Source organism: Bufo gargarizans, chromosome 4, assembly GCF_014858855.1.
Source record: "Bufo gargarizans isolate SCDJY-AF-19 chromosome 4, ASM1485885v1, whole genome shotgun sequence".
Lineage (NCBI taxonomy): Eukaryota > Metazoa > Chordata > Amphibia > Anura > Bufonidae > Bufo > Bufo gargarizans.
Window position 1 is genome coordinate 69980307 of NC_058083.1, and position 15324 is coordinate 69995630.

General features: G+C 45.9%; 1 protein-coding gene across 1 annotated transcript in view; it reads left to right on the plus strand.

The window, feature by feature from the left end:
• LOC122934891 (disintegrin and metalloproteinase domain-containing protein 17-like) overlaps positions 1–15324 on the plus strand; it is a 79985-nt gene that overhangs the window by 48255 nt on the left and 16406 nt on the right. The window contains exons 7-11 of the mRNA XM_044290548.1: positions 6084–6226; positions 7492–7578; positions 10062–10175; positions 11490–11634; positions 14093–14181. Coding sequence (XP_044146483.1) covers positions 6084–6226; positions 7492–7578; positions 10062–10175; positions 11490–11634; positions 14093–14181 — 578 coding nt within the window. The remainder of the gene's footprint in view (positions 1–6083; positions 6227–7491; positions 7579–10061; positions 10176–11489; positions 11635–14092; positions 14182–15324) is intronic.

Below are 15324 nucleotides of genomic sequence, written 5' to 3' on the forward strand. Positions count from 1 at the left end.
TTTTTCGTCTCCTATTTTTTATTTTTTTTGGTGCGTCCCTGGTCTCTCAGTGGAGCAAGCGCCGGGGTCGAATGGGCTACCTCCTTTTCCCCCCAGAAGATAAGTGGAACCGGGCTCGACCTGCAGTTCCGGTGGCCTACCAGATCCAGGGTCACCTAGTCCTGCCCTCTATCCAGTGCACTGCCACTCCTTTTGCCAGATGACTGAAGAGGTGACCTCCTGCTGGTCCGGAACAGAGGGTGAAGACTGCAGGACTCGGATAAGTACATCGGCTCTCCTGCAGCTTCCCCTCCCCCCCGTGCTCACACTGTGACACTGTTGTTTAGGGCTTACCTGTGAGAGGGCCGGCTGGTTGAGAGGGAGGAGGGATTCCTTCTTGTCCCCTGTATCCTGGCGGTGGGCGCCATTTTCGGAGCCGGGGGTCTGCCTTTCTTCATATTCCCGCGCGCTATATATATATATATATATATATATATATATATATATATAATTTTTTTCACGTGCAATTTTTATTTATTTATTTTATTTATTTCGTTTCCAGACCTCCGGAACGTTTCTTTCAGTCTCGTATTCCGGGGGATCCGGCCCGAGCTTCGGCCCTTTTACAAGCGGTTTCTTCCCTTCTGGTCAGGGGAGTAGTTGTCCCAGTTCCGCTGGAGGAACAGGGGGCAGGTTTCTACTCAAATCTCTGTAGTGCCAGAGAAGGAGGGATCAGTGCGTCCGGTCCTAGACCTGAAGCTGTGAAACAAGTCCCTGCGGGTGCGGAGGTTCCGGATGGAATCCCTCTGCTCCGTTATTGCTTCTCTTTTTCCAGGGGAGTTCCTCGTGTCGGTGGACATCCGGGACGCCTATCTGCATGTCCCTATCGCAGAATTTCACCACAGGTTCCTGCGCTTCGCCATTGGCGTCATTATCAGTTCGTTACCCTTCCCTTTGGGCTGGCGACAGCCCCGCGGGTATTGACAAAGATCATTGCGCTTCTCCGTAACAGGGGCATATCTCTGCTGCCCTACCTGGACGACATTCTGATAAAGGCTCCCTCTCGTCCCCAGGCTGAAGACAGCGTCAGGATCACTGTTCAGACTCCGCAAAGTTGATCAGCCAGCCGAACTGTTGCAAAGTCCTCTCTCCAACCTTCCCAGAGGGTGACCTTCCTGGGGATGATTATGGACACTACTGCAGCTTGGGTATTCCTCCCGGATTGCAAGTTCTCACGGATACGGGAGTCAGTGTCTCGCCTTCTACATTCCCCATGTCTCTCCTTCCGGGAGTGCATGCAGGTTCTGGGGCTTATGGTGGCCTCCTTCGAGGCAGTCCCCTTTGCCCAGTTTCACACTCGGCCTCTGCAGCAGGCGATCCTGTCCTTCTGGGACAGGACTTTTAGGGGTATGGACTCTTGGATCCGCCTTCCTCCTCGGGTTTGCATGGAACTCCCGTGGTGGCTGTCCCCTCAGAATCCTTCCTCCCAATCTCGTGGACAGTAGTCACAACTGATGCCAGTCTCCTGGGTTGGGGCGGCTTTCTCCAGGCTCGGATGGTTCAGGGGGTGTGGTCAGAAGTGGAAGCCCACCTTCCGATCAACATATTGGAGCTCAGAGCAATTTTCCTCTCTCGGTCTCATTGGACACCCCTCCTAACGGGTCTCCCGGTAAGGATTCAGTTGGACATTGCCACAGCCGTGGCCTACATCAATCATCAGGGCGGAACCCGCAGCCGGCCGGTGATGCAGGAGGTGAAGAGGATCCTCCAGTGGGCGGAGGCTCACATTCCAATATTGTCTGCAGTATACATCCCAGGGGTCGAAAACTGGACAGCGGATTTTCTCAGCCGCAACAGGGTGGATCCGTGAGAGTATGGTCTCTGCATCCCGACATATTCGAGGACCTGTCGCCGTTGGGCCGTCCGGACGTGGACTTGATAGTGTCCAGGCTCAACAACAAGGTTCTCGTGTTCCTGGCCCGAGCTCGGGATCCGGAGGCGTACGGGGTGGATGCTCTGGTGTCTCCGTGGCAAGACTTCGCACTCCTCTGTCTTCCCACCATTGCCTCTACTCCCAAAGGTTCTTCGCAGGGTCGCGGCAGAAGGAATCCTGACCATCCTCATCGCCCACGATTGGCCTCGCCGAGCCTGGTTCTCGGAGGTCACTCGGATGCTGGCGGACGTTCCGTGGCCTCTTCCTCTCAGGGAGGACCTACTGTCTCAAGGACCTCTCTTCCACCAGAATTTACAACCACTTCGTTTAACGATGTGGCTGTTGAGACCACCCTCTTGAAGAAGAGGGGCTTCTCGGACTCTGTCGTGAAGACCATGATCAAAGCCAGGAAACCAGCTTTCTCCCGGATATATTATCGTACCTGGAAGGCCTTTCTTGCCTTTTGTGAGAAGATGGGCTTGCTTCCCCTTCATTTCTCCGTTCCGGTGGTCCTCTCCTTTCTCCAGTCGGGTCTTGAGATGGGAATGTCCCTGAGCTCTCTGAAGGGTCAGGTCTCCGCTCTGGCCATTTTCTTTCAGCGCTCTCTGGCTCTGCTAGGTCCGATGAGGACCTTCCTGCAGGGGGTGGCACATTCGGTACCGCTGTAATGTCCCTCCTCTGCCCCCCTGGGCTTTGAACCTGGTTCTGTCTTCTCTCCAGGCGGCTCCTTTTGAGCCCCTGAGGGACATTTCCCTGAGTTTTCTCACCTCGAAGGTGGTCTTTTTGGTGGCCCTCACCTCTATCAGGAGGGGATCAGAGCTAGCCGCCCTTTCCTCTAAGGAGCCCTTTTTGGTCTTCCACAAGGACAAGGTGGTACTGCGCCCTGTCCCTTCCTTTTTGCCCAAGGTGGTCTCCGCCTTCCACCTTAATGAGGACATAGTCCTGCCATCCTTTTGCCCCCGCTCCGGTGAACCCCCAAGGAGCACGCTCTCCATTCTCTGGATGTTGTCTGTGCTTTACGGGTGTACCTGTCGGTTACTGCCCCATTTCGCCGCTCGGACTCCCTTTTTGTGGTTCCTGAGGGGCCTCGTAAGGGTCTGGTGGATTCGGTCGACTATTGCCATGGCCTATCGATCTGGGGGCCTCCTGGGCCAGGCGCAATCTAGCTTCTACATGACAAATTTGTACGGCGGCCACCTGGTCGTCCTTACATACCTTTACAAAGTTCTACCAGCTGCACTCTTTGGCGTCGGCTGACGTTTTCCCTCTGGAGGTGCTGGTCTTCCCACCCCATGGACTGCTCTAGGACGTCCCATGGTCTGTGTCCCCCAATGGAATGGGTGAGAAAAGTAGATTTTTTGTGAAACTCACCTGTAAAATCTTTTTCTCGTCTTTTCTATTGGGGGACACAGCTCCCACCCATTCTTGTCTGTTGCAGGAGGGGTTGGTTCTATTCTAGTGGGACCTTTTGGTTAACGGCCCGATGGCGGTGTTCCTTGGTTCTGCTTTTCTTTGTTAATATTTGGTCTCTGATCTCTTTCTCCTACTGCTTTTGCACGCACTGAGGTCCTCCTGTTGGAGCATGGGGGTATAGCCAGTGGAGGAGGAGCAGTTTTTTATTATTTGCATAGTGTCTCCTCCTAGTAATGGCCCCCAATGGAAAAGACGAGAAAAAGATTTTACAGGTGAGTTTCACAAAAAATCTCCTTTTTTCAGACCAGCGGCTTGATCTGAATACTTTTGTAATTGCATGAAATTAAATTGGTTGTCTCATAACAGACAATGGGGGCATATCGCTAGGATATGCCCCCATTGTCTTATAGGTGCGGGTCCCACTGCTGGGACCTGCACTTATATCGGGAACGGAGCCCCGAAAGTGAAAAAGCACACTGCACATGCCCAGCCGCCCTCCATTCAATTTCTATGGGGCCTCCAAAAATAGCTGAGCTCTAGTGAGACTCACACCTATAAGACAATGGGGGCATATCCTAGCGATATGCCCCCATTGTCTATGATGAGACAACCACTTAAAAAATTTAGGACAGCCACAGAGTTATTCAATAAAATGTATAGCACCACCTGCTGTTTGTACTTTTCCTTATTTTTCTGGTGGTCACTGAGGTGGTCGCACACACTCAGTTTAAATCTTTTACTGTCACCAGCTGGATCTTCTGTTAGAAACTGTGGCAGTTACCGGGAGAGAGCTACAGCATAAAGGACACACCCCCTGAGCTGTGATAGGGAGAGAGCTACAGCAGAAAGGACACAACTCCTGATAAAGGACACACACCCTGAGCTGCCAGCCTAAAATAAATCTAGCGGAACAATTGGAGCAATGAATGGGGAGATCTCTGTATCCATGTGAGGTACAGGGCTGGTTCTAGCTTTGTTAGAAAGAGACTGTCATGTACTATGGTGATGTCTGATTTTCATTTTTTACATCAATCATGGGATAACCCCTTCAACTATCAGGACACTTTTGGAGTTGTAGTTTTGCAACCACAGGCGATCCACAGAACAGAGACCACTGCTGTAAGCATCTGGAACCCCTGCCCATGCATCAGGACATGGGACTGTATAATACAATCTTTTGGCTCTAATGGTAATTACCTATGTACCAGATTTCTAGGATTTTGCACAAAATGGTGTGTCACATGGAGTTTCTCTAAGGATTATATTGGAGAATTACCTGAATTTCTCACTTTTATGAGGCGCAGATTTCACTAGTAGAGGGGCGCATGACAGAGGACCCATAGTCAGCTCAGATCATCTGTCACAATGTGAACATCTCTGCAATATAGGTTTCCTTAAATCAGTGATCCACAACCTGTGGTTTTTTTACCTGTTGTGAAACCACAACTTCCAGCATGCCCTGACTGTACTGTGTGACCGCTTGTCCAGGGCAGCTGCGGGGAATTTGGCATCCTAACCACTGCCTTGCCCTATTATTTCAGTCACATTAGGGGAGTGATTTTGGTACTAGATTCGTATAGGGAAATCGCTAGTAATTCAAGTCCTTAATAATTTTTGTCTTTAGAGGAGAGGATGAAAAATTCTCTGCAGAGATGAGACCACGCGAGGAGCAGATTTCTCTCCGACAGGGCTTATACACAGATCTGATAGGTTCTTACGGGTTTGTCCGAATGATTTTGTAACCTATCCGGCCTGACTAGGGTAGGTGTAAACTGAGGTCTGCTACTGGATAGACACCTTCCAGATATTGTAAGGGCGTCTGCACAGTCCCCGGGAGATTTCTTATAAACTATCTTGTTTGTTCCCATGTGGCTGAAACCATTTTCTATGTTTATGAAGCTGGGATGGCAAAACCGGTCGAGAAGAACGGGATAGGTGGAGCAGCAAAGCAGTGGACATCCTACTGTATAGGGGGCACATAAGAGATCACAACATTAATGGTGTGATTGGGGAGCTTAAAAGTGCTATTGGGTGGAGCTTTTCTGTGTTAAAGGGATGAGCTTAGTGGTGTGACAAGGGCCCCAACTAATAAACTTGTTGAATGTTATCAAAAGTTGCTGCGCATAGTGTCTTCATCCCCAGTGCAAATTCGGATGCCACCAAAGATCGGAGACTGTGTTCAACCCAGGGAGTCTAGAACAGCAGAGGAGGGAGAAGTAGTGTAGTTGCAGTTCCCGTTGTGCTCAAATGGGGGCGGGGGGGCAACTGTAGGGACATCACACATCCACACACACCAAAGTAATGGTGAGAACATTTATAACCTGCAATTTTGTTACAGGACTTTGATTTTATTTGCAGTTTTTTATGCTATACTCTTTCTAGTCCTGCACCCATTCTACTGTTCTTGAATTCTCACCTACACGTGATCTACGATTAACGTCAATGCAGGACGGTGCTCAGACGTGACCAGCAAAGAAGGAAATAGGTCACCGCAACAGGATTGCTTGGGGCCCTAGAAATGCAATATCTGCCCCTGTCTATAGGAAGACTGTATATATCAGCTTCACCATCGGGAAATTCTTTCTCGATCTCTTATGTGATCGTATTGGTTGCCCATGTGCAGCTGTACTTCATCTGTCTAACTGCAACCTGAATTGTGACATCCAAGTCACACCTGTACATGGAAATGTGGATTGATAATCATTACTAAACCACCACTGATATTTGCCTTTTTTTAAAAATTTTATATTTAATTCAGATCCTGAACATTTTCACCGAGAGAAAAGACAAAGACCTCCCCCAGATCCCACTAAGAACACGTGTAAGATGCTCGTGGTGGCCGATCATCGCTTCTACAAGTACATGGGTCGTAAGGAAGAAAGCACAACCATTAATTATTTGGTAAGGAATTTGCATTCATGAGTAATCCAACAAATTCTTGTTAAAAAGGTTCTTCACTTTGGAAAATCCCTACTTGCGTCCCTTAACAATAAGATGTGTAGGTGTAATCTGCGGGGGAAACCTGAACGTAAGGCAATCACACATGCAGTTTTCGTGGCACTTTTTGGTGCAAATAGGCCGACTCTCTTCCGACCTTGGCTCCCAGCTCCTTCTTATGCTTCATGTCATGCCCAGCACTGCACACTTCTTCTCATAGATTCTGATGGCATAGGCTGTAAAAATAAAATAAAAATTGTTTTTAAAAAATGACGAAAAAGATTGCTGTATATAGCGGCTATATAGATATACAAAGCAAATTTTCTTGCAGTATATGTGTATTATTTGTCTGATAGCTCTTCTTTCTTCCAGCTGTTTTTAATTCTTATTGCTGGTGACAATTTATTGCATAACATTTGTTGCAATCGGAGCTGCAGTGTACAGCATGGAGAACAAAGAAAGCAATGACCTCTGACACTTGAGACAAGAATTGGATTTCAGATTACCTCCAACTTCCATTAGACAATACAGCTACGTTGGGGTCACTCTTGTTGTTGCTGTGCGTTAAAGGGGTTGTCCATGATTCCCTGCTCCCTGCCGCTTAGTCCCGGCTCCTTGGGTCCATCACTGTCTTTTGTTCCCACATATAAACTTCTTGGAGCCACGTGCCCTGCTGCAGCCAATGACTGGCCACAGAGTTGACTTATCCATCAGATGGCAAGTTACTGCCGTCATCTGATACTTGGGGACATGTTACCACTATGACCAGTCATTGGCTACGGCGACACAGGTTACCCCATCCATTACATGCTAGGACCGAAGACAGTGGTGGACCCAGGGAGCCAGAACGGAGTGGCTGGGAGCAGGTAAGTATGTGTCCCTTCACAGGTCCGGCAGGGCTGATGAAAATAGAAGGGAATCCTGGACAAAATGCAACACAGACTTGTGTAAAATGTCAAGAATTTGAACATTACAAAAAAAAATTGGCTGGAAATGAAAGATTTAATCTTAATTTGTGAGTTGACTTGAATCTTGCTCACGTATAAGGGATGGTCACATCTTACGATATAATGTCCTCTTTTCTTTGCAGGTTGATGCACAGTAGAACCCACCTTTAATTGCTTGTTAATGAAGTTGTATTTTCTGTGCATATAGGAGCAGTTTTATGAGACTTCTGTGCACATTTTATGTTCCTGTTTTTACTAAGTCAAGTGATTTCTTGATTGTAGATTGAGCTCATTGACCGAGTGGATGACATATACAGGAACACGTCCTGGGACTCTCAGTGGAAGGGGTATGGAGTCCAAATAGAACAGGTATGTTGTCCCCAGCTATGGTAATAAGTGGTGGCACTATCAGTCCGGGACGCTATAGGATTAGGACGCAGTCTACAATATAAAGCCTCATACACACAACCGCATTACGGCTCCGTTTAACTTTCGAATTGTATGGAGTCGTAATGCAGCACTCATGGGGCCCTGCTGTACTCCTCCGATTTAGTTCTGGGATACAATATTATGAAGGTATTCTCAGCTAGCAGCATTGTGCGAAAAGTGTAATGCACAAAGACGGTCTGCGGCTCTATAGTACTTTGCGTGCCTCTTTAGGGCTTGTTCACACGACCGTGCCGTTTTTTGCGGTCCGCAAATTGTGGATCTGCAAAAAACGAAAGCCGCCCATGTGCCTTCCTCAATTTGCGGAACGGAACAGGAGGCCCATTAAATAAATGCCTATTCTTGTCCGCAAAACGGACAAGAATAGGACAGGACTAATAATTTTTGCGGGGCCACGGAACAGAGCAACGGATGCGGACAGTACAGAGTGCTGTCTGCATCTTTTGCAGACCCATTGAAATGAATTGTTCCGTATACGGAACGTAAATCGCGTTCTTGTGGATGAGCCCTTAGGCACAGGATATGCGGCTCTGCTGTGTGCATAACGCCTAACTGTGCTCAGAAAGTGGTTTTATTCTATGCAGACCTTACTTGAAGGTATGGTATGAACATCAGGCATGAATACAGAACTGGTCAATGTAATGGGCACTAATGGCGCCCACTAAGTGGCCCTCTTCCACCAAGAATTGTTAATTGCGGACCCTAAACTGCTGCTGCTGCAGACATACAATAGATTAAAAGGTGTCCATAGTGCTTGGGAAGAAAGAAGCTGCAGCTGTTTTGTTAAAGGGGTTCTCCAGGATTAGAAAAACTGTACTGCTTTCGCCCAAAGAGAAATCGCTGAAAATAATAGCACTCACATAACAATAGATGCAACGCCACCACTGTCCACGGGTTGTTTTTGGTAGTGTAGCTCAGCCCCATTCACTTCAGTAGAACTGAGCTGCAATACCAGGCACATCCAATGGACATGTGTGGTGCTGTTTCTGAAATAAAGCATGGTTTTATAATCCCTTTAAGACTTGTCCATTTTTTGATTGGTCAGGGGCTGCTGTATGTATATTAGTGATATTGGTTTGTAATTATAGGACCTGTGTAATATTCTATACTGAAGGCTGAAGTATTTTAGGACATACGCAGGGCATTGCATGTTGAGTATTTTTGCTCCAGATTTCGGTATATTTCTGAACAGGAGCCTGGGGCAGTTGCTACATGTCTGGGGGGATCCTTCCTTTTACACTTGGCTGCGTTGCTTGCATCCAGCTACACGATGTCACTTTCAGTCATACACCGGCCGTAACGTCCTGTCTGGGCTTACCATTACACACCTCTTGGCCTACTGGGACCATAATTAATGGGTAACTAATGATTCTCATCCGTAGAAATGGACAAGAACAGGACCTGCAGTGATCTTTGTAGATCAGTGAAAGAAAAAATGTGTGCATTGTCCCATTGGCTTGTATTGCTCCATATTCTATACGTTTTAGGCCTCATTCACATATATGTGGGTTTTCACGGACCATGGTCCGTGAAAACCTGTCCTGCTGAGTGCACGAGTGCACAGCGTCATTGGTTGCTATGACGCTGTGTGCTTCGTGCCGCCGCTGTACAGTAATACACACGTATGTGTGAATGAGGCCTTAAAGAGGACCTTTCATCTGTTTAGCCCTAGTCTAATTAGGGTCTTACCTTTTATAGGGCGTTCACCACTGATGTCATTGCATGCACTTTTTCAAAGACCCCATGTCCGTCCGCTGTTGTCCCCTGTTGATTTCGGCTCCTTATATTCTAATTAGCTGACTTGGTTATACTAGGCGGAGACTGGAGCGGTTCTCTTCTCCCTGGCTGTGAGCGCATCCAATCAGAGCACACGGCTCACAGCCAGGGAGAAGAGAACCGCAGGGATGATTTAGGGCCACTGCTAGTACTAGCTCGCTGCACCAGTTGGTTGATGACGGTGGGGTGATGTTCAGACGTACTAGCTTATGATGATTCCTGTCTGCTCCGCCATGCGGTGTTTGTTCAGGGCCTACTGTAGCAGGGTTTGGGCACAGATGGTGCAGCAGAAATGGGTGAAGTTTTTGGCACAAATGGATGAGCTGGTGAGCAGAAGGCTGGGATCATGAGGGGAATGAATGACAATATTTCTAGAAAGAGGCAAGATGAGCAGACATGAAGATGGGGGAGGAGAGACGAGCAGGAAAGCTGAGCAATCTGGAGGGAGTTCTGAGCCTGCTGAAAACCTGCTCCAGCGAGTCCTGCAGAACATACAGGGGAATATGTCTGATTTTTACTGAAGCTGTAACCTGTCCTATACTAACATGAATAGCCATGTGACATCATAAGACTCATGTACATGCTATGCCACCTTATATAGTGTTTGATTTATTATCCTTTTTATGCAGATCATTGTTCACAAGGAACCAGAGAATGTGACCGGTTCAACACTGCACTATAACATGGCAAAGAATCATCCAAACGAGAACAAAGATGCCTGGGACGTGAAGCTCCTGCTGGAGGTGAGGGATGTCATAGCCCAATTCTGCATGGGGTGCTCTATGGTGGAGACATCCGCACTTATACTGAATTCAGGGAGTATTCCTCAGAGTAGCCATTACTGTGCTGTGCTCCCTTCAGTTACAGTATTGATTCCTTCTGGGACGACCATTGAATGCTTAAAACAAAAGTTATTTGGGGGCCATAAGTGTTTAGACGAGAGCAGTGCATTGCATGTACTACAACTAGAGAGCAGTACAGTAGATGTAGAGTGGTACAGTACATGTACAGGTAGAGAACGGTATATGTAGGACAGGTAGAGAGCAGTGCAGGATCAACGTGCATACATATTCAGTACTTCTAGACATCTGAATATGTTAGGCCTGTTTCACACTAGCGTTCATGAGATCCAGCAGGCCGTTCCGACAGGGAACAGTCTGCCCCTCTCTGTGTCTGGCATTGCCGGAAGCTACACGGATGCCTATAATGGAGATCTGGCTGCAACCCAGCAAATATGCTGAGAATGGGCCAGACAGATACGCAGCCGGGACAGCCTGCCAGATCCCCCGAATGCTAGTGTGAAACTAGCCTTAGACGTCTTTACTGGAAATTAGTTCGAGGTAATGTAAGACGATAACAAATGGCTTCTGAATCGTATAGTTTGGCAGGGTGTAAAGAGCAATCACAGTGCTTCAGAGCAAAACTTAAAATGGTTCTCCCATAAGAAATAGTAACCTATGAGTGTAATAACTGATTATGTAGCATGCATATAATAGTGAGATGTTCTGCAGCACCGTTCTATACATAAAAGGTAGAGGACACTCTTTTGGCATGTGTCAGGCTTGTTAGCTTGCTAGCCTATGGACATGTTCAGCCTTGAAATGTCCCTGTACTTTGGGAATAATTTTGATATGTCAAAGCGGCATATCAAAAGTTTTGATTGGGGTGGGGGTCCAAGCTTTGAGACATCTGCTAATCGCTAGAATGAGGAGGGAAAAGCGCTCACATTGCACACTCTCCTGCAGAAGACTGATGCAAGGGGGGCTCCATAGAACGTCTATGATCCCATCTCAATTCTGTCTTTAGCATCACAGAGAGAGAGAGCGTGCTCCCCTCATTCTAGGGATCGGCGGGGGTCTCAGCACTCGGACATCAATCGGTCAAAACCTTTCATATGTTTTTATGACATCAAAAGTTTTCCCAAAATACAGGGACCAAAAGTAAGTTTGAAGATTGCAAGTAATGATAGATTGACATCTCACTAACCTCTTTCTTTATGGGTTGTAACTACAGAATGTGGTCTAGTAGGGTCAGTCATGGGAATTTCTTGTTTGCAGCAATTCAGCCATGACATATCCGAAAAGGCTTCCACTGTCTGCCTGGCTCATCTCTTCACCTATCAGGACTTTGACATGGGCACTCTAGGACTTGCTTACGTTGGATCCCACAAGCCAAACACCCACGGTGGAATCTGTCCTAAAGGTGAGTGACAGTCCTTGTGTGTATTATCAGTTTTTCTATATTTGTAAAATTTGTTCTTTATCATCCTATCCACTTATGTGTATTAGGTGGTCAAGAACTTCTGCATTGCTGGCTAGCTACCTGTAGGATGTACATTTGTGTTCAAAATAATAGCAGTCAGACATCACTAACCTGATCAATCACTGTTTTTGGTAGAAATTATATTTCTACATGGCAAATAATTTACTAGCAGGTGTAGTAGAGTAATAGAACCCAACAGTCATGACATGCATGCTTCTGATTCTCTGTAATTCAATCACTTACTGAAATGGGCATGTTCAAAATAATAGCAGTGTGGAGTTCAATGAGTGAGGTCATTCATTCTTTGAAAAACAGGTGGCAATTATTGCCCTTATTTAAGGAAGGAAGGCAGCAAATGTTGTACATGCTGGTTACAGTGCATTTCTCTCTGAAATTCTGAGGAACATGGGTCGTTCCAGACATTGTTCAGAAGAACACTGTACCTTGATTAAAAAGTTGATTGGAGAGGGGAAAACATATAAAGAAGTGCAGAAAATGATAGGCTGCTCAGCTAAAATGATCGCAAATGCTTTAAAATGGCAACCAAAACCTGAAAGACGTGGAAGAAAGTAAAAAAAACTCCCATTTGAATGGATAGAAGAATAGCCAAAATGGCAAGGACTCGGCCAACAATCCGCTCCAGGAAGATCAAAGAAGGTCTAAAGTTACCTGTGAGTACTGTTACAATTAGAAGACGCCTATGTGAAGCCAAGCTATCTGCAAGAACCCCCCGCAAAGTCCCACTGTTGATAAAAAGACATGTGCTGAAGAGGTTACAATTTGTCAAAGAGCACATTGACCGGTCTAAAGAGACATTTTGTGGACTGATGAAAGTTCTTTTTGGGTCTAGTGGCCAGAGACAGTTTGCCAGACGACCTCCAAACACTGAATTCAGCTACAGTACACTGTGAATACAGTGAGGCATGGCGGCGCAAGCATCATGATATGGGGATGTTTCTTATACTACGGTATTGGGCCTATTTATCGCATACCAGGGATCATGGGTCAGTTTGAATACATCAGAATACTGGAAGAGGTCATGCTGCCTTATGCTGAAGAGGAAATGCCCTTGAAATGGGTGTTCCAACAAGACAACGACCCCAAACACACCAGTAAACGTGCAACATCTTGGTTCCAGACCAACAAGATTGACGTTATGGAGTGGTCAGCCCAATCCCCGGATCTTAATCCAATAGAAAACTTGTGGGGTGACATCAAAAATGCAGTTTCTGAGGCAAAACCAAGAAAGAGAGAAGAAATGTGGAATGTAGTCCAATCATCCTGGGCTGGAATACCTGGTCACAGGGGCCATCGTTGACTCCATGCAACCCAGATGTCCAGCAGTTCTCAGAAACAGTGGTTATACAACTAAATATCAAGTGATTCAAAGGAAAGCAAAATCTTCAAACATGTTTCAGTTTATATAGTGAATGTTTGTAAAGAAGAATACAAACACTGCTATTTTTTTGAACAGTCTAATATTCACTTTTCTTAAATTTGATATATTTTTCTTCATGTTTTGATTTAGAATAGAATGTGTAGTGTTCCCAATGCATTTGTGTGTATGGAAATAGAAGCTATTAGAAGGATTTTATGCTTTATTCACTTTTTAAAACACACTGCTATTATTTATGAAACCAACTGCAGCTTAAGAAAACTAGATAGTTTATCATGGTGGAGGATGCAAATCTAATCCTGGTGGGGAGCTGGCTGCTTGTGTGCAGTTCCTTTCCGGTGACTCTCAGATGAGAGATCTGGAGATGTGATGTTAGGAGGATTAAATATTTTGCTAAGTTTTCTGTGTTCCACATTACATGGCATGCTGCAGAATCCCATTGTATGATAAGTCTGACAGAAAAGCCCCCCAACCCACACTTTTTAAAACCACTTCCATTGAACTTCTAAACTCATTTATGACCAAATCAAGGTTAAAGTTGGATTTGGTTATCAGTGAGCTAAGGCTAGTTTCATACTGGCGCTATAGATCTGGCAGGCTGTTCCGCTAGTCAATAGCCTGCCGGATATCTTTGCATTCCGAATTGCCGGAAGCTTGTAAGTAAGGCTCCTTCTAGCACCATTAACTATAATGGGGGCCGGTGGAGATCCAGCCACATCCTGGCAAATTTGCAGAGAATCGGCAGGAAGAAAACCGCTGCGCGCGGCTTCCATTGCCATCTTCCTAGCTATTGACGTTCCTCTCCAGTATATTTCTACCAGTGTTATTTCCACAGTTCATTTCCTCCTGGAGATGCTGGCCTTCTTGTTTTGTATTCGTAGCGTACCAGGAGAATTCTCCTATAGTCCTCACAGACCAAGCTGGTGCCTGTGACGTTTGTTTCTACGTTATCTTGTGACAGAAATGTCTTGTCTGACTTCATCTCTTTTTCAACTCTGGCAGCTTACAGAAGTGAATCGTCGCAGAAACCTATTTACTTGAACACGGGTCTGACCAGTACAAAAAACTATGGAAAAACCATCCTTACAAAGGTAGAACCAGAACTATGTCTCCGCATGAGGTCATGGGATCATTTAAAATATCTAAAACGTGTTAAGTGACATGTATGATGGTTGCCCTTGCACCTGAACATATCTATGTAGTCTATGGAGCAGACACACGAGCTGATCCCACACCACACACAGCAGGTACTGCCTGTGATGCAAACCTGCTGCAGCCAGGATCAGAGAGAAATGCAATCCCAGTTGTTATCGAACCCCTATAATGCTCCTCATACTGGTTTATACTTACCCCTTCTGATGTGGGAACGAGCCTCCCTAGCACCACAGGTGACACTAGGGCGGCTCGTTCCCATCGCGGCCTTCTATTGATACATATCATGTATTGCTGTGAACAGTACAATGGTTGGAGGCTCACTGCAAGACTTAAAAATAATTGAATAAAGTTTTAAAAAGAATGAAAAAATATTTAAATATTCTAATAGTCTTGCTTTTCCCATTTATTATAATAAAAATGAGCATAGTTGGCTCCCTAAAATGTCTAATCTACCACAATATCATGTGATGTATCCAATAAATTCCAACACAAGAATTCCCATTTTTTTGGGTCACTCTGCCCCCTCCATAAAACAGAATAAAAACTGACAAAGTTGCATGTTCCCCAAAATACCAATGAAAACCGCAGCTCATCTAAAAAAAATGGGGCCCCCCTCTCAGGGTCGTTTCAGCCTGGACATCCATTTTTTATGTGAATGCAGTCAAAATTCTATGACTGTTCATTTTATAATATATTATATCTTCATAGGAGTCGGAACTCTATATCCGTTCTATAAAATGAGTTAAATGATTGCATTTTGGAAACCTGCACGGTGTTACAGGTTCCAACTATATGTAGATAACACAGGATCGGCCATGGTCGCTGCTCACTTCCACTCCCTACCTGCACAATGACCTCTGCATAGGTCACAGAGCATGCCCACAATGCTCTCCCATAGAAGTCAGTGAGTCATCTCCAGATTACAGGTTCCTGAGGTCCATATGGCTGCTGTAAAGTAAATCTCTGAATGCTGTTAACAACCTGGCCGCCCCCATAATTATGTACAGAAAATGCAATAAAAGCAGATTAGACAGAATGAATACGTGGGTTTTAATTACTAATAATATAATTGATATATA